This window comes from Paroedura picta, chromosome 3, assembly GCF_049243985.1.
Source record: "Paroedura picta isolate Pp20150507F chromosome 3, Ppicta_v3.0, whole genome shotgun sequence".
NCBI lineage: Eukaryota > Metazoa > Chordata > Lepidosauria > Squamata > Gekkonidae > Paroedura > Paroedura picta.
The window spans coordinates 10,583,006-10,610,684 of NC_135371.1; the positions used below are offsets into that span (position 1 = coordinate 10,583,006).

Here is a 27,679-nt window from a genome sequence, read left to right on the forward strand (position 1 = left end):
ACGTCAGGGGTAGTCAAACTGCAGCCCTCTAGATGTCCATGGACTTCAATTCCCATGAGCCCCTGCCAGCATTCACGAATGCTGGCAGGAGCTCATGGGAATTGTAGTCCATGGACATCTAGAGGGCCACAGTTTGACTACCCCTGTCGGCAACCCTAGACTCTGGAGGGCTGCTGAAATCAATACGGAGCTCGATGGACCAATGGCCTGATACAGTCTAAGACAACCTGGTGTGCTCCACGATTGGTAGGTGAGCAGAAGGCAAAATCCCTCACAAAATACAGGGGATCTGTGTGACTAGGCCACCTGCTTTGATAACATTATTCATTGATTTATTTGGGGTTTTTTTGCATTTTTATCCTGCTCTTCCCTGAGGGCTCAGGGCGGCCGAGAACATTCCATAAAATAAAAAACAACAATTAAAACAATTAAAACCTTTTTGAACCCTCAGAAAACGCGCTGCCTTCCCTTCGGTCGGCCAGAGCGGGAGGTCAAGGACTTTGCATTGACTGTCCAAAAGCATGCAGATGTTTATCCTCTGTGTTATGGTTGCTGTTATGGTGCTCTAAAAAAAAGAGTGACCTCATAAAAAGAGCGATCTCTATATGGCTATGAACAGAGTGATCTCATAAGAAGCAAATGCTCCTGGGAGGGGCTGCCGTTTCCTGAGCACCCGCCCCGCATGCAGTCCCCTGTTCTCTAGTCAGACAGCCCCCGGCCAGGTCTCCAGGGTCGCTTGAAGTACGAGGCTCACGTTGCATGCAGCTGCCTTATACAGAATCAAACTGTTCGTCAGCATTGTCAGAGGACTGGTCAGGCCGAGAAAGTGGTTCTTCAGCGGGAAAGGAAATAACTTGGGGTCCAAGGGGGCTTCTTTTCTGCCCCCCCCTCCCCAATGCACCACAGGTAGTCCTGTCCAGTTTGACTTTCCCTGACTCTAACCCAGGCTTTCTCAACCAGGGTTTCATTTTTATTGTTATTATTGTTTTTATTATTGTTATTATTGCCCCCCCTCCCACTACGACTGACACTAATTGGCCTTACCCGCTGGGTCCCAGTAAGAGTTGAGCTGAGGCTCTTGCAATTTCTCATGTTATTGTTATGATCATGTTAAGTTATAGTTGTTATAATGTTATTACCTGTTACCACATGCTATCTGTATCTTTTCCTGTTTCCTGTAAACCGCCCTGAGCCCTCGGGGAGGGCGGTATATAAATATAATAAATAAATAAATAAATAAGTATTGTTATTTGATTTATTGCTCACCATTTGATTTATTGCATCAGTCTGAACAAAATCCCATTAAAAAAAACATTAAAACCTCAGACATAAAACATCACAATCCGATGAACATAATATAAAAGAGATGAATGGTGGAAAAAATACAAAAAACTATCCCCTGTCCCAATGCTAACTCATAGGGAAGTGGGAAGAGGGGGAAGATGGAACTGTAGCTGCCATACACACACTGTCCCTGGGCCCATTCCGCACAAATAGGATAATGCACTTTCAATGTGCTTTGGCAGCTGGATTTTCCTGTGCGGAACAGGAAAATCTACTTCTAAAGTGCATTGAAAGTGCATTATCTATTGTGTGCGGAATGGGCCCGGGAGGGGAGCCAAACAGATCTTTCTCGTTGCGTTGGCCTCAACCATAGACCCTGCAGCCCTGGGGTTTCTTGACGGCCTGGAACAGTTTCTTGAATGGGTGGGGGTTAATTAATTTTTCAATTTAAAAAATTGTTAAATATTTAATGGGTGATATTACCATACATGGTCGTCAACCTGCCCTCCACTCCCCAAAATGGCTGATGATGGGCCTGGAGTGGGCGGGAAAGGGCGGGTTCCCAGGTGGGTGTATACACAGCTATACTTCCTTACTATATTCTGCACAATCACGCCACTTCTGGGTTTTCTCAAAGCCTGAAGAATGTTTCAGGGGTTTCTCAGCGGTAAGAAAGTGGAGAAAGGCTGCTCATCAAAAATTAATCTTACCTCATGTTAAGAGACTGACTCCTGCGTTTTCCTCTCGGCATTTCAAGGGACCTGTGTCTGCAACATTAGAAAGAGACTTGATCAGCGCATAATAATTAAGGCCCGTCAAGTCGCAACTGACTTATGGGGTGGCCCCTCAAGGCAGGAGAAGAACAGCGATAGTTTCCCATTACCAGCTTCCCCATAGCAACCCTGGATTTCCTCACAGAGCCCCCATCCAAATATTAACTATGGTCAACTCTGCCTCGCTCTGATGAACTCGGGTTTTTTTTCCTCTCTTTCAGCGAGTGTGTTTGTGTGAAGTGCTGTCGAGTCACAGCTGACCTACGGCAACCCCACACGGTTAGGACACCGGCATCTGGCCTCCCTGTGCAAAACATCAGCCGAGCTGTCACCGTCTTTGACACCTGCGCCACCCCACTGGGAAGTTAAGGCGGTTTTGAATTAATCCGATTGTAGAATGTCTTTAAGTGAATGTTTCAATTGTTATTTGTTGTTTTTATACATGTCGTTAGCTGACCTGAGCCTTTGGGGAAGGTTGGATTAAAACATTATTATTATTAATTTGACACTATTATTATTATTATTATTAATTTGACATTATTATTATTATTATTATTATTAATTTGACATTATTATTATTAACTTGACATTATTATTATTATTAATTTGACATTATTATTATTATTAATTTGACATTATTATTAATTTGACATTATTATTATTAATTTGACATTATTATTATTATTATTATTATTATTATTATTATTATTATTATTATTATTATTATTATTATTATTATTATTATTAATTTGACATTCAGAGATAGTTTGCCAGTCTAGTCAGGGATCTTCAGGCTGTTACAACTCATGATAACGATCAGCTACATTTCGGATGGGGAGAGTCTGTTTTTTTCCGCCTCCTTCCCAAAGCCAAAAGTTCACCCTGCTCTCAGGTCCACACGGAAAACATTTTTAGCTCTCTGAGCCCGCACAATTATAAGCAGTCTAGTTTTTGTACCCCCTTCTTCCAGGACGTCGAGGGAAGCTGACTTGCCGAAAAGCCTGTCCAATTCTCCTCAAGCATCTGTATTTGTAAATATAGCCAAGATGGCGTGTCTTGAGGCACGAATGCCAGCAGTGGTATTATGTAGCCCAAAAGAAATCACATAGGGAGGGGGGGGATCCAGGCTCAAGATAATAACTCCTTTAATCCCGCTCTGCCCCAAATTGGGATAGAGAGCGGGCTGGGACTTGTTGCTGGGCTCCGGCAGGTCAGCATGGAAGGCCCTTCAGCAGCACAGGACTTGTGCCAGGTTGAATGACAGCCTGGGCTCATGATCTGAAGCTCCGGGGATTTGGGATTAACGGGTCTAATTGACTTGGCACGGAGCCTTGGGGTGGGGCAGGCCAGGGACACAGACGAGACATCAGCAATGGCAACAACATGCCCCAGACCCCGCGCCTGGAGACGCAAGACAGCGTCCTTGCACACAGCCTGTTGCAACAGAATGAATACTACCTGTGGAGCAAGGACACCTGGCCGAAGGACAAAAGTGTTCTGCACTGTCCATTCCCCCACTCCTTCCAAAGCATGGCACCAAGGACCCCCCAGTAGCCGAGTTCAAAACAAAGTCAGGAAAAGACAGAGGCGTCACAAGATTCCAGCAGTGGCCGAGAGTTCAGCTTAAAGAATCGCTCCATCTGGTTAAGTTTGCAGGTATTTAAAACCAGGGCAGGGCCAAAGGGGTGAGAGCCCTTCGTGAAAAAATCCTGGTTTCTTTGCGAGTGGTTGCCATTTAGCTGTATTTATTTGGGTCATTTTGTTTCAGGGTGGCAAGGCGACCCTTCTGTTCCTCCTTCACCTCATTTTAACTTTATCTTCCATACTCCACACTTGCAGCCAGCTGGCGACCTTGCCTGGTCACAGTTCTCTCAGAGCTCTCTCAACTCCACCTACCTCACAGAGTGTCTGTTGTGCGGTGAGGAAGGGGAAGTGATTGTGAACCACTTTGAAACTCCTTCCGGTAGCGAAAAGTGGAAAACAAAACCCCCCCGCTTCCTTATATGTGTTGGTAACAGTAGAAAAGCTGTGCGTGTGTGTATGTGTGTGTGTGTGTGGGGGTCATTTTGTTTACCAAAGTTCTTTTGAGGAATCCCTGGATCACATTTTGAGAAACCCTGAGATTCTCTGGAATGCCGTTTGAACGCCGCTGCAGTGGTCACATTTCCCTGCTTCCAGAACTTTTTGAAACCAGGATATGAGAGTTAATTAGCTGGAGAAGGCTGCTCATTATTTGGGTGGGGAAAAACTACAAAAGGCCCAGATGAGAAGTGCAGTAGGAAGAAGAAGAACATGAAGGCCACTTTCCTCATCGGCTGTGCCGTACTGTCGGTCCTCATCTCCTCAGGTAAGTGGAAATAACAGAGCCAATAATTTGGAATGGAAGCCTTTATGCCAACCCAGTTCTGGATTCGAATGTGGCTGAAGACAAAGATCAGTTAAATGCTGGGAATACGGGAGTTTGATGAAGTCAGAGTAAAACCATAGAGGAATCTGAGGGGAGTGGGGCTGAGGGGCTTAGGCACAGACACCTCCTTTTACAGCTCTTGTACCCCTAAGAAGAGGGGGAAGAGTTGGTGTTTTATATCCTGCTTTTCACTGGCCGAAGGAGCCTTACAATGGCCTTCCCTTCCTATCCCACAATCTGGCACTCAGAAATACAGCCAAGGAAGCTTTTCTTGGTACTGAGGTGTAGGGAAGGGGTGTGAGTGCGTTTTTAAAACTAAATTTCTACTTTCAGGTGGGTATCCGTGTTGGTCTGGAGCAGTGGGACAAAGTTTGAGTTCAGTGGCAACCTAAGACCAACGAGATTTTATTCAAGGTGTAAAGCTTCTGTGCACTCTGAACATTTCTTCAGACACAATGAAATGGGAATTACAAGTCCACACATATAGGCAAAGGGTAGGCCACAGCATAGTGAAGCTCTTGAACAGATACAACAGATACAGAAATAACAGCAAGCTAAGTTCATAAGGTCTTCAAGCAGCGGCTGGACAGATTCTTCTCATGGATGCTTGAGGCAGATCCTGCATTGAGCAGGGACTTGGACTAGTTGGCCTGTATGGCCCCTTCCAACTCTGATTCTAGCCAGGTCAGGGTCATTAGCACTGGGACTGGGTGTAAAAATCATGTCGGCGATGGTTAGTCAATTTTGGTGGGCTTTTAAAACTTAGGTTGGGGGTTCAGCTCCCCGCCCCTGGACAATGCTTCCTGCTTCATTTCTAGAGCAGCCAATTTGATGTGAGAAGGATGTGCTCAGTTTGGCTGGGCTACCACAAAAGAGGTCAGGACCAAAGTAGTGGAAGCGATTAATGGATTAAGTCTCCAGGTTTCCAAATGTGTGGCAAGACTTCTGAGTGCAGAAGAGAGACAGAGGGAAGAATGCCAGCAGAGGCAGTTTCTCCTAGCCCTGCCCCTGTGATTTGATGGGATGGGAGATGAGTGGCCCCCTGCATTTGTCTTCTGCACGTGATGGGTATTCAAGATGGGAATCTTGAGGTTGGCCCCCCTCTCCAGGGGGAGGCAGAAGGGTCATATGGAGACTGAAGGGGAAGAGTGATGGGCAAGCACCTCCTTTGCGTGCAGAAGGTCCCTGGTTCAATCCTTACCATCTCCAGTTGAAAAACCTCAGTTAGCTACTGTAACTCTCAGACCCTGGAGAGCCAATACCGGCTAAAGCAGACAGAGTTGAGCTTGGTGAGCCAATTATCTTCTAAATGGGTATAAAGAAAAAGAGAGAAGAGCTGGGAGGGGGCGGAGTTGTACCTCCTTTTTAAACCTGAAAAAGTCTCAATGCAGATTACAATCGCCTCCCCTTCCTCTCCCCACAACAGACACCCTGTGAGGTAGGTGAGGCTGAGAGAGCTCTGAGAGAACTGTGACTGGCCAAGGTCACCCACCTGGCTGCATGCAGAGGAATGGGGAATCAAACCCTGGTCTCCAGATTAGAGGCCACCGGTCTTATCCACTATACCACGTTGGCTCTCAAGGGAAAGGGAAATGTTGTTTGATGAGGAGGGTGGTAAGGACTAAGAACAGCAGCCACACCCTGATCCTCTCAGGGCCTAGTCTTGATTTTTTCCCCCTGCAATAGTTTTCTTGATTAGATTACCAAACTATGATCTTCCAGAATAAAATGACAGCTGTTTAAAAGAAGGGCAGTCCTTTACATCGAGGAACAACTGGCAGGGCTGGGACCAATTTCATGAGAAAATGACAGCGAGGCCCCCAAGACCTCAATGATTAGAAGAATTTGGAGAAAGACTTCCCTCTTGTGGTAGCCAGAACTCTCTGCAGCCATCTTGTATCTCTTATCATAGAATCATAGAATCATAGAGTTGGAAGGGGCCATACAGGCCATCTAGTCCAACCCCCTGCTCAACGCAGGATCAGCCCTAAGCATCCTAAAGCATCCAAGAAAAGTGTGTATCCAACCTTTGCTTGAAGACTGCCAGTGATTGCAACTCCAGGGAGTGCAGACAGTCCTGTTTAAAATCCCAGGGCTGGTGCAGATCAAAATCCATTCAACATGACGAGCGATGGCTGCAATTTGGGGTTCTGAAAACCCACTGAGGCCACTTCCCTCACCAAAACCCAACATTCCAAGTCTCCAGACTCAAAATCTCCAGGTGTTTCCTAACCCAAAAGTGGCAAATGGTGGGGTTGAAAATGGCACCAACTCTCCTCTAAGTGAATTCTGCACACAGCAACATCTGTAACATAAATAAAACGGGACTGGGGTGGTGGGAGGAGTTGGGATTCAACACATACCTGACAGGGCATCTGTCCAATGAACAGCCAATCCGGTAGGTTGCCCTGTCCCTGGCCGCATCCCCCTCCAGTGCCAGCCCCTCTACTCGACTGAGAGAGGTAAGGTAGCCAGCAAGCGCGAGCTGGGAGGGAGGGGTGTCCTGCCTGGGGGGGAGGGGAGGGAGTCCCTGCCAGCACTCCTCCTGCACCAAAAGGCCTGCCGTGGCCTCTCCAGGCCTCGGTGGGCCTGCCCAGGGAGGGAGGGAAGGAAGACTAGCACCCATTGTATTTTTTTTTACAACGGGCTTTTCTGTGTGTGTGTTTGTGTGTGTGTGATACACAACTACATTGTAATTATAAGAGGCATATCTGGGTTTCCTCATTCTATCTTCATCAGCGGTCCAGTTGAAAGAAAAGCTGGCCGGGAGTGTTTTAGTGGCTCCAAGTAGAATCCAAGGGCATGTTTCTCCAGCCACCCATGAAGTTACCTCACCCTGAATCAGATCCTTGGTCCATCAAAGCCAGTATTCTCTCCCCCAGGCTTTCTCAACCAGGGTTTTGGGACAGCCCTGGAAGGGTTTCCTGAATGGGTGGGAATTAATTAATTTTAAATATATTTTTTTAGATTTGTTGGTCATTTATCAGGTGATAGGACCATATAAGGCCATGTCGACCCACCCACCCACCCCTCCCTCCCTCCCCAAATGACCAATGGGTGTGGGAAGGGGCTCCGGGTGGGCGTGTACATCTATGCTTCCCAACCATATTCTGCTCAATGGTGCCCCTGTTTGGGTTTCTCAATGCCTGAAGAATGTTTCAGGGGATTTCTCAATGGTACAAAAGTTGAGAAAGGCTGTTCTACTCACACAGGCACTGGTTCTCCAGAAGTATGTCATGTCACCTGCTACCTGGTTCTTTTGACTGGCGACGCGAAGGATTGAACCTGAGACCTTCTACATGCAAAAAAGGGTCTCTCCCGAGCCACCACCCTTCCCTTTGTAAATGTATTAGGGTTAGACTGCCATTTGAAAGTTCTTCCATCATAAGGATTTTTTGTTGTTGTTCTTTGCCCTCAGCGGCCGCCTTGCAGTGTTACACATGCCTGTTCCCTACCATTTCTCCGCTGGACTGCTTGAAGTTTTCGACGCCATGTGGCCCATCCCAGAGATGTCTCACTTCAGTGGCGAGAGGACGCAGAGGTTCTGTCACACGTTTTGGAGATTTTGGCGTATTGTTGGGCCTCGTTTCCTCAGGGGGCTTAGAAAGAGGGGCGAGGAAGAGGTGCAGGGATAGGCTGAGAATAGTTCCTCTTTTCTCCACACGGTTCCCCTCCAGTGACAGTCACTAAGGTGCCAGAATAGGCCTCAACGCAAAGACAAGGGAATGGGGAACCCCAGAAAATAATATAAACTTCCCCATTTGTCATAAAAAAACAGGGCTGATTAAAAGTAGATAAAGCATTTTGTATGCATGCTGCCCTCATAAAGGCACAGGTACAAGGCCTTTCTTTGGGGATTGACAAGTTGAATAGACGCAGGTAGACTGGACTACTGCAATGCACTTTTATTGGGAGCTACCCTTGAAGGGTGTTTGGAAGGTCACCCAGGTGGCTGCATGTGGGGGTGTGCAGAATCGAACCCGGCTCTCCAGATTAGAAGTCCGCACTCCTAAACCAAACTGCCTATCAATACTCAAAGGAGTCTCAAAGCAGCTTACAGCCGCCTCCCCTTCCTCTCCCCACAACAGACACCCTGTGAGGTATGTGGAGCTGAGAAAGCTCTGACAGAACTGCTCTGAGAACAGCTCTATGAGAACTGTGACTAGTCCAAGATCACCCAGGTGGCTGCATGTGGAGGAGGAGTGGGGAATCAAACCCAGTTCTCCAGATTAGAGGCCGCTGCTGTTATTAGCCACTACTCCAAGCTGGCTCTCTAGAAAATTATAACTTTTCCTATGCAGAAACAAAAGAACAATCTCATTAGGCACTCCAAGCAACTTTGCTGGCCAAAGAAATAACACCCTTTTTGATATCATTTATCAAGACCAGCTGATGTGACACTTGACAGCATGCAAGCTTTCAGGTTTCTACAGAGGTCTTCACCAGGCTGGGTAAGGGGTTCTGGAGAACTCAAAAAAGCTTGTGTGTGCTTGTTGCTGTCAAGTCACCACTGACACATGACAATCACATAGGTTTTTCAAGGCCTCTGTATTGCAACCCTGGCTGCCTCTGGTGGTCTCCCTGCTTAGCCTCTGGAGCGACCAGGCCAGCCTGGGCTATGCAGATCATACCGTCTCACACTGTCCTTCTGTCGGCTTCCCTCACCCACAGGTGCCCTCGAGCTCGTGATCCAGGAGAAGAGTTGTGGGGATCCTTCCATGTGCTGGGCCCACGGCACTCGCTCTATGCTAGGAACCAACTTCACCTATTCCACATCTTGCTGTTCCACTGATCTATGCAACAGGGGTGCTGGGGGGCTCAGCGCTTCCCAAGGTCTGCTTACAGTCTCCCTTCTGTCGGTCGTCAGGGTCTCTCTCTGCTGAGGCAGCCGCATTCCCTGCGGACACGAGGCGGCTCCGTTCTCCTGTGCCTGCACGCAGCTGCCTCCTCCGAGCTCCCCATCAGACCCCAGAACAGCACATTTGGAGATGACTCATTTACACGCTGTCCCCGTGCTCAGACTCCCCATATACAAATGCTACTGTGAAGAAATTTTAATAAATCTGCCTGTTGTCCCAATGGAATTCTTGAAAAGGATGGGAGGAGGAGGGATTTGCTATCACAAGGGGGGAGGGAATAGATGTCTATTGTTTTATTACTCTTTGCTTCCTCTGTCGTTTACCTGCAGTTTGGGTCCCAAGGTCAATCCCCAGCATCTCCAGTTAAAAGGATAAGGAAGCTGTTGGCGGGAAAGCCCTCAGCTGGACTCTAGAGAGCTGCTGCCGGCCTGAGTAGTCATAGTCCCATTGTATACGGCACTGGTCAGACCACACCTGGAGTACTGTGTGCAGTTCTGGAGGCCTCACTTCAAGAAGGACGTAGATAAAATTGAAAGGCTACAGAGGAGAGCGACGAAGATGATCTGGGGCCAAGGGACCAAGCCCTATAAAGATAGGTTGAGGGGCTTGGGAATGTTCAGCCTGGAGAAAAGGAGGCTGAGAGGGGACATGATAGCCCTCTTTAAGTATTTGAAAGGTTGTCACTTGGAGGAGGGCAGGATGCTGTTTCCGTGGGCTGCAGAGGAGAGGACACGCAGTAATGGGTTTAAACTTCAAGTACAACGATATAGGCTAAATATCAGGAAAATTTTTTTCACAGTCAGAGTAGTTCAGCAGTGGAATAGGCTGCCTCAGGAGGTGGTGAGCTCCCCCTCACTGGCAGTCTTCAAGCAAAGGTTGGATACACACTTTTCTTGGATGCTTTAGGATGCTTTGGGCTGATCCTGTGTTGAGCAGGGGGTTGGACCAGATGGCCTGTATGGCCCCTTCCAACTTTATGATTCTATGAGTAGACAATACTGATGTAGATAGAACAATGGTTTGATTGACAGCTTCATGGGATGTGAAATCCGAGCAGCTCCGTCTTTCACCAGGGGCGAAAGCCGCTTAAAATTTCTTACCGTGAACGCGAAGAAGTGTGCACGACCACGAAAGTTTATACCGGGTTTCTCAACTTTTTTGCCATTGAGAAACCCCTGAAACACACCTCAGGTTTCGAGAAACCCCAGGAGGAGCGATTTTGTGCAGATTGTGGTAGGGGAAGCATAGCTGTGTACACGCCCACATGGGTCCCTCCCCTTCCCACCCCCTCCAGGCCCATCATTGGCCATTTTGAGGAAGGGGGAATTGATATGACTACATATGGTCATATCACTTGATAAATCAGCCAATCAGAACATTGCACCACAATCCATTCATATGAATGCACCAAATGAGACAGCCCTGTTTTTTAGCTCTGCCCTTTCTGCAGAATGATCCAACTTTCCACAGTGTGAACAGCGGAGAAACCTCAATGCAGGGTCACACTTGCTCCCACTGCTACGTCTGCTTATTTTGGCCACTGGGGTGGGGGAGGTTAAAAAAACCAACATGTGGTGTTTTTAAAAACATGTATTTTATTGTTTATATATTTAAATTGAAATTGGTCTGTCCCTCCTCAGAAGTAGACATCCCTGGCCCTCAGCAAACATAAGCACATACATAAAAATATTATTTGTTTGGCCCCGATCCCCCCTCCTCATTTCCCTGGTAATGACCCCCCCCTTCCCCAATCCCTTTCCCTCTGCTGGAGTTTGTTATTTCAAAGCTTTGGCAACCAACTCGTAAGCTATTTCGATCTCTTCATTGTCCGGGCAGGTGCTGGCAAATTCCTCGCGGGCGTAAGCGTTCTTGAGATAACGGTGGATGCCGCAGAATTCTTCGGGGATGGCAAAGCCGCGGTATTTCTTACACACCACCTGTAGGGGTGGGCAAGGTTAGAAATCACAGGTGTTAAAAGCTGAGGTGCTGCTCATGAGACCTGTCTGCATCTGGAGACTCCATGAAAGGTAGATTTGGGTAACAGGTGTACACGGCAGCATAGAACCACAGAGTTCAAAGGGGCCATACAGGCCCTCTAGTCCAACCCCCCTGCTCCATGTAGGATCTGCCTAAAGCACCCAGGATAAGTATCTGTCCAGCCGCTGCTTGAAGACTGTCAGTGAGGGGGAACTCACCATCTCCTTAGGCCAGGGGTAGTCAATCTGTGGTCCTCCAGATGCGTCCATGGACTACAATTCCCTTGAGCCCCTGCCAGCATTTGCTGGCTGGAGCTCATGGGAATTGTAGTCCATGAACATCTGGAGGTCCACAGGTTGACTACCCTTGCCTTAGGCAGTCGATTTCACCGCCGAACTACTCTGACTGTGAACATTTTCCCCCCAGAGTAGATCAGCAGTGACATGGGCTGCCTAAGGAGGTGGTGAGCTCTCCCCCCGCCCCTCACTGACAGTCTCAAGCAGCAGCTGGACAGATACTTATCCTGGATGCTTGAGGCTGATCCTGCATAGAACACGGGGTTGGACTAGATGGCCTGTCTGGCCCCTTCCAACTCTGGGATTCCATGATTCTATTTCTTCCCCAAAAAGTGAGGAATTCTGACAATCAAAAACATTTCTTGGGGAGGAGAAGTGGTGAGTATTTGACAAGCCTTCTTCCCAAGACCTCCTTTCCTTGGCCGAAGATGTGGTGAGCACTTGGGAGGATTTCTCCCCAAGCTCATCTTTCTAGGGGGGGAAAAAAGCAGTGAAGATTTCCTAACTTGACTGGCTCGCCTTGTGAACGGTCCTTCCACCCAGCCACGAAGAGAGGCTAGAATTCCGGAACTCGTCCTCACCCACTAAGCTACAGGTTTCAAGGAGAGGACTTCACCTTGACGATATGAAGCTTGGGCAGCAGGTTGCAGTCGGCCAGCGTGAGTTCGTCCCCGTCGAGGAATTTGCGGTTGGACTGGCCCTCGTCCTCAGCGCTGTTCTCGTCCACCTCCTCAGGTAGTGGCGTCATCAGATAGTTGTCCAGCACTTTCAGGGCCTTCAGCAAGCCTTTCTCGAGGTCTGGGGGAGGAAAGTTGGGGGTGGGGAGGAGAACGGAACACAGGGGACCAATGAAAATCCAACGAAGGCGTGTGGGAGGAGCCAGGCGATGACTATGGTAGGAAGGGAGCCAATGGGCTTCAAGGAAGGTTGACGAGAACAACCAAGAGAATGATGGGCCAATGAGATTAAAGCACAAGGATAGGAAAGTGGTTAAGGACATAGGGGAAAGCCCTGGTGGTGGAAAACGTGGTTAAGTCTCAGCAAACCTATAAGGCAAGAGACAAATAGAAGCAGCGGTTTGCTATTTCCTAACTCTGGGTAGGGACCCCGGTTGGGGGTGTCTCATCAAAGTACTAACCAGGGCCGACTCTGCTTAGCTTCTGTTTTCTGATTTGATCAGGTTAGCCTGGGCCATCCAGGTCAAGGAGGGGAAATCCCTACCCTACCCTGCTCAGAAATGGGTACAGTGGGAAATGGAAAAAGTTAAATGACAAGAAGGGCTGCAGTGTTAATTGAGTCACAGAAGGGATGTAGAGTCAGTCCAAGAGAGACCGACCCGTCGGCCAAATTTCAAGGAGCTTGGTCTGTTTAGCCCGGAGAGGAGACGACTGAGAGGAGATTTGATAACCATCTTCAAGTATTTAAAAGGGTGCCATGTGGAGGATGGAGCAGAATTGTTCTCTCTTGCCCCAGAGGGATGGACCAGAATGAATGGGATGAAATTAATTCAAAAGAAATTCCGTCTAAACATCCGGAAGAAGTTCCTAACAGTTAGAGCGGTTTCTCAGTGGAAAAGTCTTCCTCAGGAGGTGGTGGGTTCTCCATCTTTGGAAATTTTTAACCAGAGGCTAGATAGCCATCTGACAGAAGGGCTGATTCTGTGAGGGCTTTAGGGGGTGGCAGGTTACAGTGGATGAGCGAAAGGGTTGTGAGTGTCCTGCATAGTGCAGGGGGTTGGACTAGATGACCCAGGAGGTCCCTTCCATGATTCTATGAGAGAAGCAAGGAAGCCAAGCTGACAATAGCTAAAGTTCTACAATTATTTATTGAAGATATATCAAAGTCAAAACGAGCTCCTGATTATTATTACTCGTTTTCAACATTGCAAATCGCCTTCTTCAGTGACTCTGAGTACATGGTAAAGATTTATCATTCATCTATCAAATAATATTTCTCTACCCAATTGTTTTCAAACACCACGGGGCTTCCGATTGTCATCACAGAACAGGGATCGAGTGGTGAACAGCACCTACATGAGCATCCCGTAGGAAAGAATGTAGACAGCCCATTTTTTAATGAATTAAAATATAGTGAAACAGCTATATCCTACTTTTCCCAAAAAAGAAGGAAGAGAATGAAGGCTGAAGAAAACAATTAAAATAACTATCACGAACATCCATGGCTAGAAGAAGAGCTGTTTTTTTGTTCCTTGCCTTTACTACCTGAAGGAGTCTCAAAGCGGCTTACAATCCCTTCCTTTCCTCTCCTCCCAACAGACACCCAATGAGATGGGTGGGGCTGAGAGAGTTCTGAGAGAACTGTGACTGTGGGGCTGAGAGAGTTCTGAGAGAACTTCTGCTATTTCCTAACTATTTCCAGCAGACTGCATGTGGAGGAGGAGTGGAGAATCAAACCCGGTTCTCCTGATTAGGGGCCGCTGTTCTTAACCACTACACCACACTGGCTCTGGTAAAGGAAGAGGTAGAGGAACCCAGTAAGAATAAAGAGGGTGCTGGGCAGCAACCAATGAGAAGAAGGGACAAAAGCAGATTATGAGAAAAGTCAGCCGGCAGCCAATGAAAACCAGGATTGATTTAGAATCAGAAAAGGCAAGGTGAAGGAGGAAGAAGTGATTAGCCAATGAAAAACAAGAAATAGCTGAAGGATACGGGGGGAGGAAGCCAATGACAAAGCAAGGATGTGAAAGAGGAACAGGGTAGTCAGTGCAGTAAAGAAAGAGAAAGTGAGTCCATGAGACCAGAGAAGAAAAGCCACAAGGATTCAGAGGACTATGAAATACTCACTATAGTTAAGTGCCGGATTTGAGTTCTTGATGTAGGCAGAAAATTTGGCAAAGACATCAAGCCCAGCTGTGTTGGATTCAGGGTTGCGAGCTGCCAGTCTGGGGTACCTATGGAAACAGGTACAAAAATTCACTATTAAGAAGCCTCATCCCAAGAGAGGCTCCCTTTTCCAATCAGCCCCACGACCTCACTGAGCTCATACTTGGGAGGGCACAGAACCTCTTCCAGAAACTCTTCAATCTTGTTGGTGTCCGTGTGGACCTCGTTCCCGTACATCAAGAACGGCAGCTGACCGCCTGGGCAAAGCTTCTGCACCGTCTCAGTCCTCCTACAGGGAGAAAACGGGAGCGGTTGAGTGGAAACAAGGAAAACTAACTGGAACGGAGAGCGCAACTGAGAGGAAGGGAGGAGAATCCCTGCTCGGGACCTGTGGTACTTCACCCACCTTTTGGTGTCCACTGTGGTGACGTTAAAGGTCACTCCCTTGAGCCAAAGGACCATGAAGAGTCGCTGAGAGAAGGGGCAGTTCCCAATTTTGGCTCCATCACTGCCAGCCTGCAGGGAAAAATTAGATGTCACCAGATTACTGACCACAATTCACCAAAAAACCAAGCTTATCTCTTTCATTTCAGGTTCCCTAGACATTGGCAACAAAGGATAGAACAGGATTTAGCTCTTGTATTAATGGTTTTTTGTTGGTTTCAATTGTTTTTAAGATGCATTTTCATTATGTACATTTTAATTTGTTAGCTGCCTCCAGGGCCCTTATGGGAGCAGAAAGGAGGGGGTATATATTTTGTTAAATAAACAGTACTAACATTCCATAACAGTGCCACGAGGTTCAGAATGCTGCATGCTAAATCGTATAAATTGCATGTACTTCTTGCTTAGTTCTATACCTGTCTGCAACTCTAATTTGAGCCAAATAGCCCAGATCTGTCCTGCTCTGTGTTCTAAAGCAGGCAAACCTCCCACAGCGACCCCGGCCATGGCATTAATATTGCGGCCAAACTCTGTTGTAAATACACAGCCAAGACTTCTGTCACAGAGCTAGTAGAAGTGCCAATCTTTGGATTGCTGCTTCTTCCCTCAGGAAAGCCCAAACAGAGTCCGATTCAGATTCCTGCTTTTTTACATGGATCATCTACAGCAGTTCTCCATGGTGCTCTTAACAGGAGAAAAAGAAAGGTCCTGGCCACCTTGCTGGCATCACACAGGAAGTGACATCATCATGCCTGTAACTCCTGGGTGATGCTCTGGCATCTGGGCAAAAACTCTGTGGTAAAGCCAGCTTCTGCCATAGAGGTTTTACTCAAAATACCAGCATGTCACCCAGAAGTCACTGGTGTGATGATGTCACTTCCTGTGTGATGCTGGCCAGCTGGCCGAGGCCTTCCTATTTCTACAGGTAATTCTCCCCTCTGGCCAGCTGATCAATGACTGGGGAACAGGGCCTGGTGATGGGAGACCCTACTTTGTCACAGTGTATTTCAAGAATGGAGCATTCTTGAGCATTCTGACATTCAGAAGACCTGAAAATCTTCCTGGTATCTTAAGGTGCTACTGGACTTAAATCTGTAGCAGACAACACTCTGCCTGAGCGGCCTTGGAGAGTTGCTGCTAGTCAAAGCAGAGGACAGTGACCTTGAAGGGTTAAGGATCTGACTCAATGGAAGGCAGTGTTGTTTGACATTATCCTCAACAGCCCGTGTCCACAAACTTGACATCTAACTCAGTGCAACAACAGCCATCAGCGGATGTATTAAACCCACCCTGACCTAAAGACTACCTAGATTGTCATATTGCTTTCCCTCATCTTGGTAAAAGTATGATGCTCTTCCTTGCGAATATAGAAAGATCATCAAAAACAGAGAGCTGCCCATCCAGGCCTATCCAGACGAAACTCCCAACACCCAATAAGATCTACACAAATCCTGCAATTACAAAATTTCAGTCTAAGCAAACACGAATGAAATCAGTTCCACCCGATATCCATAACCTGATAAACACCAACGAAAGGCCTGCAGGACTTGGCTAGCCAAGTGAAGTATGGAAGAGGGCTACTAGGACACGAACAGGCTTGGGCGGTCATGCAGGCCTGTTCTTTAAATGGAGCAAAATACCAGGACTCCCGCCAAACTATTTTTCACCTGTCCCAGGAATGTGAGCATCGTGCTTACCAGGGAGATGAGATGGAGCTCTCTGACCTCTACCCAGCTGCAATTGTGTTGATTGAATGCTTAGGTATTTGTATTTAGGGGGACTGCCCACCGTGTCTGCACGACCGTTGTAACAACTTGCATATTTGATATTCGTATATGAATCCTGTGGCTAACTCTGCCATACGATAAATAATAATGCTTTCTGTGCGAAACCACCACCCACCCAAGGATTTGTGGCATGTTGTATATGCCTGAACTTTTAGGATGCAGAGAGACAAATTTATTCCTATCGTGTACTGGAGGGGGCAGCATGTTTGTGAGAGTCCACCCAATCCTTCACAGCAGATGTCTAGGAAAAGGGACACAGTGCTTCCTAAAACCACTAGGGGGAAGCAACAAACTAGAAAAGGCCACAATAACAGCTGCCATCATAGCACCACAGAGGCCAGGGCTACCCAGAGGAACTGAGAAATTGCCTGCTGTGGTCATCAGCAATGTACTTGCAATGATTGATTTCAGTCTACCCTGTGGGCTCAGAAGTAAGGTCTGCATCCAGACCAAATCAATCAGAGCCAGCTTGGTGCAGTGGTTCAAGAGCAACAGCTTCTAATCTGGAACCTGGTTTGATTCCCCACTCCTCCACACGCAGCCAGCTGCGTGACTTGGGCTCGTCATGGTCTTGTTAGAGCTGTTTTCACAGAGCATTTCTCTCAGAGCTCTTTGAGCCCCACCTATCTCACAGGGTGCCTGTTGTGGGGAGACAAAGGGAAGGCGATCGGAAGCCACTTTGAGACTCCTTCAGATAATGAAAAACGGGGTATAAAAACCAACTCTTCTTCTTCTTCATTTCCATCTCTCCCACCCCATCCTGGGTCCCCTGTCCTCCACAGCAGGGGTAGTCAACCTGTGGTCCTCCAGATGTCTATGGACTACAATTCCCATGAGCCTCTGCCAGCATTTGCTGGCAGGGGCTCATGGGAATTGTAGTCCATGGACATCTGGAGGACCACAGGTAGCATTGCACAGAGATCAGCCGTCTTCAGTGGGAGGGAAAAGAGAGAAAAGTTCCACCTGTGAGAACTGCAGCCTGGCCCCAAATCTACAGGCACTCCCGACTATAAAATGAGGGACTATAAATCTAGTGGTGACTTAATAGGAACTCCGGACTCTATGAAGTGAAGATTCACTCCACCCCAGCTTATCACGTCAACTGACCATTCGTGACAGGAGAATTCAGGAAACTCAGTGGCAAGATACCTGAAATGGGATTCGTGGAGATTCAAAAGCCGATTAAGAGCACGCTGGCCAAGCGTCACACGTCAGGGGAAGTTTGGGGGTCTTCTGTACATATCTGGCCTCAGGCACACAGTATTCCTATCTGAAAGGCCAACCCATGGGAAAGGGAGCCCTGGATATTCACTGAGGCGTGCCCCAGCAAGGAACTTGATAAAGAAACAGTGCCATATTTGCCAAAAAATGTGGCAGTGGTGACTACGGGGCCAGGAAGCCGGATTTCCGAATTCCCTCCCCTTCAATCTCATTTCCCCTTCCCGTCCCACGACTTCAGAAGAAAACAAGCTCCTTGCTTCCGGGTTCCGCCACATGTTGGCACTCCTGGGAACAGCTGGCGGCTGGGAGAATAGGGAACGCTCTCTTGGCAACAGTTACCACGGAGAGGAGGTTCTGTGCCCTAGAAACCAGCCCCAGTCGATTGCTATGGAGACAGACAAGCCATTCAGAGGCCTACCACAACCACACACCGTTGTGGGAACCCTTTCCCTCAAGGAAGCCTCAAAGAAACCAGACGCCTCTGGGGGCCATACAGCAATTCTACCCAACAGGGACAACACATTGCTATGGCTAGGCCCAAACGGGGCTGAGCACAGAGGGTGTTCTAACCCTAATGGTCTTTCTGACTCGACAGTAGCTAAGAGTCCATTGTTTTTTTAAGGACTGATTACATTTTGCAGGCTCTAACTATAAGTAATCAGATCCAGGTGGGTAGCCATGTTGGTCTGAAGCAGGGGTAGTCAAACTGCGGCCCTCCAGATGTCCATGGACTACAATTCCCAGGAGCCCCTGCCAGCGAATGCTGGCAGGGGCTCCTGGGAATTGTAGTCCATGGACATCTGGAGGGCCGCAGTTTGACTACCCCTGGTCTGAAGGAACGACACAAGGTTTGATGCCCAGGGCGCTTTTCCTCAATGCTTTTGCCGTTGAGAAACCCCTGAAACATTCTTCAGCCTTCGGGAACCCCCGGAAATGGTGCGATTGTGCAGAATATGGTTGAGAAGCAGAGCTGTGTACACGCCCACTCCAGGTCCCGCCCCTTGCCACCCCCCCCCCAGGACCGTCATTGGTCCTGGTGGGGCAGCCTGACCATATATGGTCATATCATCTGCTAAATGTTTACCAAATTTTTTAAAATGAAAAATTAATTCACTCCCACCCATTTGAAAAACCCGTCCTGTGTGGAGAAGAAACCCCAGGTTTTCACGAAACGCTGGTTGAGAAAGCCTGGTCAAAGCTTTTTTGTGCAGGTATATTACAGCGGACAGAGTTTGGCTGTAAAGCAGGGGTAGTCAACCTGTGGTCCTCCAGATGTTCATGGACTACAATTCCCATGAGCATTTGCTGGCAGGGGCTCATGGGAATTGTAGTCCATGAACATCTGGAGGACCACAGATTGACTACCCCTGCTGTAAGGTATTGTTATGAAACCAGAGTCCCAGTGCAGATCCCGCAAACCTGTTCTGCTAACAACCTCCCATGATTTTGTTTCTTTTTCCTTTTTGAACAATGCAAAGTAACTGGAGCTGACAGACTAAACAGACTGGATAATGCCTGGAGCTACAGTCAGTCGAACCTCCAGGAATTTATTTTGTTCCACTGAAACAGCACATGTGTGCACTCTCCACAATTTACCAGGATAAAAAAGTCCAACAATCCAGGATCCATGGGATTTGGGGGGGGGGTGTTTTTGTTTTTACTCTAGAATCAAAACTTGTCATTTGTTTTTAAATGTCACACCGTTTCTTCTTGTAAGACTGTAATTGTGTCTAAATATGTTCAAAATGTACCTTGCAAAAAGGCATTGTGTCTGGAAGCAAAAGGAACACAAAACACAGCATGGCATCTTTTCATTCAGGATTAACCAGTCTGGGATGATTGCTGGCTTCAAGGTTATAAAAGGCCTCAGTGACACTGTTCTCATTTGAAGCTTCCTTCTATCAAGTCAGGCCACCGATCCATTTAATTGCGTACACTCCAATTCAAGCAGCGGGGCTCTCTAGCATCTCTGCCAAGGAGACCAAGATACCTTGAATTGAACCCAGCATCCGCGGTTTGCAATGCATACATATCCTACCCACCAAGCTATGATTTCCTATCCTGACGTTTAAAGGGACAAGTGGGGGACCTGCAAGAATTTGCGAGGGTGGCTTTTCCTCTTCACTATTTCATTTTTCCAGGCATCCCCCAAAGCATCTCACTTTCCCAACTTCCTTTGCTCGTTCCCAACAACCGGACACCTTTATCTGACCCCTCTACAAGCAGCCTTTCCCTAGGAAAAATCTGGCCAAAGTTGCATAGCGGCCTGCAGGGTACTAGTACCCAGTGGTACTATGCCCATACAAAACTACTTTACAGTTTGTTGCTCTGTACTATTCTTTCCGACAGACAGTTGCTCTCTGTAGTGTCAAGAAATGAATTCGCCCAGCTTCACTATCCAAAATTCACTATCCAAAATGGCTGAATATGCCAGGAAGTCTGCCTGTAAGCTTCTCAGGGCCCTTTTGCATTTCGGTTCTTTATGGTTGGGTTCACCTAATGTGCTGCTGATTTTAAACCCTCGGGAGCTATGCTTCCCAACCGTAATCTTCAGAATCGCACTACTTCCGAGGTTTCTGAAAGTCCAAAGAATGTTTCAAGTGTTTCTCAAAGGTAAAAAAGTTGAGAAAGTTTATAATGACCCCGTCCAGCAGCCTATCTGGGACATTATGGAAGTTGCCACCATTATCAAACCCCTGTAGTAAAAATATTACACAAACACACACACACACACACACGTGTATCTGTTATTCAAAATGAGTCAATGTCTTCATATGTTCTTAACTTGCACCATGCATTCCATTCACAAATATTTTACTTCTCACCACACAACTACACAACCCTGTTTCCTACACAAGCCATCTTTAACGGATCACTGCATAATCTGCCCCCCCCTTATTTTTGCTTCATCGTCTCTTAAAATCTTGAACCCCTCCCTTCGCTGGTCCCTCCCAAATTTTTCTTCCCTAAGTAACTGCCAGGGCTTTTTAAACTACCACTTCACAGGGGTTAATTGTCCTTATTATAAATGGTCTATTGACAAGGATTTAATAGAAACCGGCTCTCTTGCTTGTCCAATAGCTCAAAAAAACAAAACCGCAGAACCATACATGGAGAAGCAAAAAAAACCAGGCCCTTCCCTGGAACAAGATCAAGCCAGAAGGAGTCATAAATCCGTAAAGTCACCCAGCTTCTGGGGGAAATGGGCGTATGTGAGATGGGGGGGGGGGGACTGAAATAATTTCGCTGCCTCATCGTCTGGGGCCGCCTGCTCTAGCCTGTGGGAGGGAGGAGGGAGGGCCGGTTTCCTGAGCTGATGTCATCTTTAAGACTTCAAGCTTTGGTCAGAAAGAGATTTTGAGCCCAACCTTCGGATGGCAGACAGGAAATTCCACTCAAAGCAGACAGAAGTTACCAGGCCAGAATTGAGCCCTCGGCTTATCTTCGCCTCGTGCATTCCACCCTGAACTGGTTCTAAGTTATCTTCATTCTTGAATAATAATTTTTTAAAAATGTCCTGCCTATAGACTCCCCCCCCACCCCCTGCTCTATGCAACAAGACTCAACTCTCCACTTAGAAAACCCAGGAATCCCCTGGACTCTTAATGCAATGTCCTAAACCAGGGATTTCCAACGAGTGGTCCACGGACCCCCAGTCTCCAGAGCTTAATGGGCTGGGGAAACCAGCCGCTTCCATAGCTCACCTCCCCACTCCGAGCCTGAGTCAGTTCTCTCGCGGTTTCTGTACCTGGGAGGGGTTGGAACCTGCACACCTACTCCCACCTTAACCGCCTCCTGTCTGCCCCCCACCTCAGTCCTCCTCAAGCCTGCCTGTCAACGTGGGTGGTGATGTCACTTAGTGCAGTGGTCCCCAACCTGCGGGCCGCGGCCCGGTGCCGGGCCGCAAAGGTCATGGCACCGGGCCGCGGCTCCCTCTCCCCGCCCCGCCCCCGCAGTAAAAAACTTCCCAGGCCGCAAGCTTGCGGCCCGGGAAGCTTCTTACTGCGGGAGGCGGGGAGAGGGAATCAGGGCCGGGCCGCGCCTGTGCGGGCCACGCCCGCTCGGCCCGATCCGCGGGCGCGGCCCGTGGGCGCGGCCCGATCCGTGGGCGCGGCCCGGGTGCGGCTCGCGGGCGCGGCTCGGGTGCGGCCCGATTCGCGGGCGCGGCGTGGGCGCGGCCCGCGGGCGCGGCCCGATCCGGGGGCGTGGCCCGCACGGGCGCGGTCCGCGGGGGCGCGGCCCGATGCCCTGCCGGTCCCCAGCCTCGGAAAGGTTGGGGACCACTGACTTAGTGGCATGCCACTTGGGGGGCATGGCAAGGAGGCATGGCCAGCTGACACCCAGGGCTCCTTGAAGCCTGAAAAATGATTTCAAGGGCTGCTAAACCCTTAATCTACTTGCTTGACAGAGGAGGGATAAGAAGCCCAAGATGTGGTCCCTAAATGGTCTACTTGAAAACTGTCATCCTTCCTATCATTTCACTAGGGTTACAGAAATGGGGAGCCTCTTGTGGCGCAGAGTGGTAAGGCAGCCGTCTGAAAGCTCTGCCCATGAGGCTGGGAGTTCGATCCCAGCAGCCGGCTCAAGGTTGATTCAGCCTTCTGTCCTTCTGAGGTCGGTAAAATGAGTACCCAGCTTGCTGGGGGGTAAACGGTAATGACTGGGGAAGGCACTGGCAAACCACCCTGTATTGAGTCTGCTCTGAAAACGCTAGAGGGCATCACCCCAAGGGTCAGACATGACCCAGTGCTTGCACAGGGGATACCTTTACCTTTACCTTACAGAAATGGGAGGACCCACTAGCCAACGGCAGAGGGCCTGATTCAGCCCCCTCTGGAATCCCAGTTGCCAACTCCCATTTTGGACAATTTAGGAGTCCACCCACCCCATTCCAACTGTGCTTTGAGTACTAGACCCTTCTCCCTTCCCCGGAGGTTCTTCCAGCCCACTTGATCTCTGCTCCTCTGCTGAGGTAACTCAGTTGCCAGGCACAGGCTCTGAGAAAGGCCATCAAATCCTTTCCAGGTGCCTTGGAAGGGTGTAACAGGAGCTTCTTTCAGAGACATTCAGCAGGGGTGGCAGGCATCGTCCCTGACAGAATTCTCTGCTTCCTGTTTGCCTCTCTGAAAGCTCACCTCAGGTGGCCCTGTCAGATTCTGGATGAGGTAGCCCCACCTGCCGAAAAGGGAGCTGGTGGAAGCTGGTAACCGACACAGCTCCGCCCTGGTGCAAGTCTGAACTGTACACAAACACCTGGATCGCAGCCCGACTGCTGCGTATTCTCAGGGGGAGCCGATCTTCGGGTCTCGAAAACGACTTGATGACACAGACGTTTCTGGGGAAACAGAATTTTGCTGTTGCTAGATCCAGGCTGAGATAGGAATTGAGAATCCCTGCTTCCCTCTCACTGCCCGAAAAGCATACAGTACAGCTAGTAAGGTACACAGAGAGTCAGAAAACTTTGTTCGCGCCACCCTTACCCTCCTCCTGAAAAAGCCAACAACCATCTAGATCAATATTGAGTTATTTACTCTAACATGCGGAACACTTGGAACAGGTTAACCATTTAAAGCGTGCCTGTATCTGAGGGACCGCCTCTCGCAGTATGTTCCCTGAAGCAAACACTAGCTTGCTAGTCATCCCAGGCCCCAGAGAGATTCACCTGGCCTCGACCTGCCTGGCACAGGGGACCCGGGCCCTGACGGAGATCTTCTGCAGGCCCTGTAAAACAGCGCTTTTCCATCTGATGTATGGTTGAGGTTGGGGTGATTTAGGCCATCTTTACACTGGGTCCCCCCTCCCTTCTCACTTCCCCTAGCTCATCTCTTCCCCCTCCCCATTGTAGGCTCCAACCCTGCTCACTCACCATCATCAATATGGCTGAGAAAAAGGAGGAAAAATCACCAAGAAGATGATGGCGACTGAGAGAGCCAGCTTGGTGTGGTGGTTAAGAGCGGCAGCCTCTAATACATACAGCCGAGTTTGATTCCCCACTTCTCTTCAATATACAGCCAGCTGGATGACCTTGGGCTAGTCACAGTCCTGCTAGAGCTGTTCTCACAGAGCAGTTCTCTCAGAGTTCTCTCAGCCACACCTACCTCACAGGGTGTCTGTTGTGGGGAGAGGAAGGGAAGGTGATTGTAAGCCAATTTGAGACTCCTTTGGGTGGTGAAAAGTGGGAAATAAAACCCATCTCTTATTTTGAACAAAATGGCGGTATGGCAGAAGATAGAATATTTTTAGTACGATGAATTTTAATAACTTTGATTGTATATTTGTATTTACCTAACGTAGGCTTTAAATGTTGTTAACTGCCCTGAGCCCATTAGCGGGGAAAGTGCAGTCAATACATTGGGAAAAAAATTATTATTGCCCCTAACACAAGTTGCACTGATTTGTTCATATTTTTTATGTCCCGTGGTCACAGAAATTCAGGATGGGAAACAATCGAATTGCTGTGTTGACCAGTCTGTTATCCAGCAGTAATTGTCTGATCTCTGAACTCACAGCAAGATCCAAGTTCATAATGACTCTTTGTCAGGCCTGATTCAGAGGCAGGCTTGCCCCTGAAAAGCCCAAGACATCTAGTTGTCCTTCCTCTATCCGATCATGAATCTATCCGCTAAAATAATATGTTCGGCCTTTGATGGCAATTGTACATAAGTAAATTTTACTTTTCCATTTAACCTTTATTGAAATGTAAACTGCATCATCAACTAACAATATAACATCATCCATTCATCTTACAGAAATAAATGTAGGAAAGCAATTACATGAAATTATTCAATGCCCCACCCAAGAGTAAGCAGAACCACTGGGCAGGAAGTCAATCATCGATACAGGACGCCCATATTTATGGGCTCTCAGAATGATCATTAACAAAAACTAATTGTCCCACTTGAGCTCTCACATTCTTTATAAGTTCAAACAGCATCACAAAGTTACCTATAAGTATGTGTCCTCTAAAATAGTACAAATACTGGGTTAGTTCAATATCAGAAAAATTGATTACAAGTTTCTCTTACATAACCTGTTGACTCCTCAACCAATGCACCCATCTTTGAATTATATCTCCATGTCTGTCCATAGCCTCATACATGGATCCCCAATGTACATTATATCTATTGATATGATAAGAGGTGGATTATCTCTGATCTACACAGCACTATATTATCCTGTGGCACCTTTGTTCATCTCCATGATTGTTCTATATATCTGGAGAGGAGACCAGCAAGCCCCAGTTATGGACTGCAGAAGCGCCCCTATATTCCTGGCCACATGTGCAATACCCAATTTTCTGGCATGCTGTGGACTTATCTGAACCATAGAGGTAGACAGGTGGTTCCTGAACTTGGCGTCCTTACCTGAAATCCGGGCAGGCTTCTCCCTGCCCATTCTGCCTCCCCAGCCTACACATCCAATTGGGAGGGAGTTGTGCTCCCCAAATAGGAACCTACTAGTCATCCCTTGTCCAAGGTGGATGCGCCTATCATCAGCCAGGGCCTTTGCCACCCCGGCTCCAACCTGGTAGAACAGAAGATTGGGTTCCACAGCAGAGGTAGTCAACCCGTGGTCCTCCAGATGTTCATGGACTACAATTGCCATGAGCCCCTGCCAGCACTTGCTGGCAGGGGCTCATGGCAATTGTAGTCCATGAACATCTGGAGGGCCACAGGTTGACTACGCCTGTTCTACAGGACTTGCTTCAGTTCTGCAGGACCTGTAAAACGAAGCTGTTCCGCCAGGTCTTTTGCTGATGATGGGCGCTGAAATTCTGTTACTTCCAGTTGTCCGGCAGACCACGCACTGCTCCTTTCCTTTCCTTCCCTCTTAAAATCAATTGCCAGTCTAAGGACTGGAGCCATTTCTTAAATTTGGGGTGATTAAGGTTGTAGTTGTTTTATTGCCTTGTTCTGATTAACCACCATGCTTTAATTGCAGTCTTACCATGGATGTCTTAAATGGACGATCGTGAACCGCCCGGAGCCGGTTCCAAAAAAGCGGGAAGGGCAGCATATAAACCTTTATAAATAATAACAACAATAATATCCAGTGCCACCTCAACCTCTAAGCAATTTCAGGAGCCCTGTCAACAACAACAACAAAGGACAAACCAGTCACGCTGGCTGCTTGCACCTGGGACATCCCCTCCAAGGAAACGCCAGTGTATCCTCCCCTAGCCCTGACATAGCTTCACTTTGGCCTCAGAAGCCTGTGATGCTACCTGCTCTCACAAAGATCCAGAAGTCCCAGTTCCCACCCAGCCCTCTGCCCTGCCCTGAGGCTCCCTGGAGAAACAAGTAAAGCTGCTCTGGGAAGGATCCAAGGCTGTGGTAGGGCACTGCTTTCTTCTGGGTGTTCCCAAAGTGCTGACTTCCCATCACAGACATAGACGTAAAGCACTGATTCCAGTAAGCGTGGGGCACTTGGGGGGTGTGGGAGTGATAAAGGAGTCGGCGAGCAAGAATCTGAACCATAGCCGGGGACAGGTGCCTCCTGGTTCCTGAATCTGACATCCTTATCTGAAATCCGAGTAGGCTTTTTCCTGCCCTCTCGGCCTCCACATCTGCCTAGACCAGGGGTAGTCAAACTGCGGCCCTCCAGTTGTCCATGGACTACAATTCCCAGGAGCCCCTGCCAGCAAATGCTGGCAGGGGCTCCTGGGAATTGTAGTCCATGGACATCTGGAGGGCTGCAGTTTGACTACCCCCGGCCTAGACAAAGCCACTGTGTCACCCTCTCCCTGCCCATTCTATGGTTCCAATTTTTGTGGTTCAAAATTTTAATCTGTTTTATATATACTGGAAGGTTTTTTTGTTGCAGCTACACCACTGCCTTTGGTCTGGTCCTAGAGAAATACAGGAGCAAATCAGAGGCACAGACTCACATGCGCTTACAAGGGTGAATTCCTGCCCATATATACGTCCCCCCATTGGCCTGGTGGCTCAGAGGAGTGAGCTGGCCGGAAAGCAGGGTGACAGCTGGCTCCTGGAGTTGGCAATGCAAAGGAACTGAGCTGCTGAGGGACAAACTTCATAGTTCTGTGAGAGTTGCCAACTCTGGGTTGGGAGATATGTGGAGATTTTGTGGGTAAAGCTAGGATTGAGCAGGATTTGGGGCAGGGAGGGACCCCATGATGCTATGGAGTCTACTCTCCAGAGCAGCTATTTTCTCCAGAGGAAATTTCTCTAGCTGAAGATGTGCTATAATCCCAGGGGATTCCCCCCCCCCAGGTCCCATCTAGGGACTGGCATCCCTAGCTGTACTGCCTTATCTCTGCCAACCTGGAGAAAAGATGTCCCCTCCCGCAGGGGACAAGGTTGCTCATCCTGGAGGCTTCACAAGATCTTCTGCAGGTGTGCTTTATTGATTCAGACCATCTAGCATAATATATCCACTTCTGCTTTAGAGAATTGGATTGAGATCCGGAAGAACCATGTCTAAAGACCTGCTAGGGAAGGTTGCTGGGTGACCCGGGGGCCGCCACCTTCGGTCAAGACTAGCCTACCTCAAAGGGTTATTGTGCGGGTAAAATGGAGAAGGATATAAACTGCTTTAGGTTCCCACTAGGGACAAAGTTGTCCCCCCTCTACCTCCAAGGTAACAAAATCTTAGCTTCTCTGCCTGGATTGCCCAATTATACCCACGCTGGGACCAGTAAAGCAGGGTTCTGCAATGTTGAGATGAATATTTTTAATTAGTATTTTTAGTCTCTAATTTACAGGTTTTTATTGTAAATTCAATTGCTGTTAACCACCCGGAGACATTGTGAGGGGTGGGATACAAAT

At 48.3% G+C, this 27,679-nt stretch overlaps 2 protein-coding genes across 2 annotated transcripts in view; one reads left to right on the forward strand and one right to left on the reverse strand.

Annotated features, from left to right (window-relative positions):
- Positions 1–4,323: 4,323 nt before the first annotated feature.
- Positions 4,324–9,543, forward strand: LOC143834424 (uncharacterized). The gene is made up of 3 exons (XM_077331260.1): positions 4,324–4,404; positions 7,883–8,005; positions 9,136–9,543. Exons 1-3 carry the CDS (start codon positions 4,350–4,352, stop codon positions 9,345–9,347), a joined length of 390 nt encoding a protein of 129 aa, XP_077187375.1. The 5' UTR covers positions 4,324–4,349; the 3' UTR covers positions 9,348–9,543.
- A 1,355-nt stretch (positions 9,544–10,898) lies between these two features.
- CLIC1 (chloride intracellular channel 1) overlaps positions 10,899–27,679 on the reverse strand; it is a 29,899-nt gene continuing 13,118 nt past the window's right edge. The window contains exons 2-6 of the mRNA XM_077331227.1: positions 14,846–14,955; positions 14,603–14,728; positions 14,401–14,507; positions 12,213–12,394; positions 10,899–11,260 (exon numbers count right to left, since the gene is read on the reverse strand). Of these exons, the coding sequence (XP_077187342.1) occupies positions 11,099–11,260; positions 12,213–12,394; positions 14,401–14,507; positions 14,603–14,728; positions 14,846–14,955 (687 nt within the window). The 3' untranslated portion in view covers positions 10,899–11,098. The remainder of the gene's footprint in view (positions 11,261–12,212; positions 12,395–14,400; positions 14,508–14,602; positions 14,729–14,845; positions 14,956–27,679) is intronic.

Excerpts from the sequence above, each read along its gene's own strand:
- LOC143834424 (XM_077331260.1), top strand. The coding sequence starts at position 4,350 with ATGAAGGCCACTTTCCTCATCGGCTGTGCCGTACTGTCGGTCCTCATC. Across the intron at positions 4,405-7,882 it reads GTCGGTCCTCATCTCCTCAG|CGGCCGCCTTGCAGTGTTAC; the intron begins GTAAGTGGAAAT and ends CTTTGCCCTCAG. Across the intron at positions 8,006-9,135 it reads AGTGGCGAGAGGACGCAGAG|GTGCCCTCGAGCTCGTGATC; the intron begins GTTCTGTCACAC and ends CCTCACCCACAG.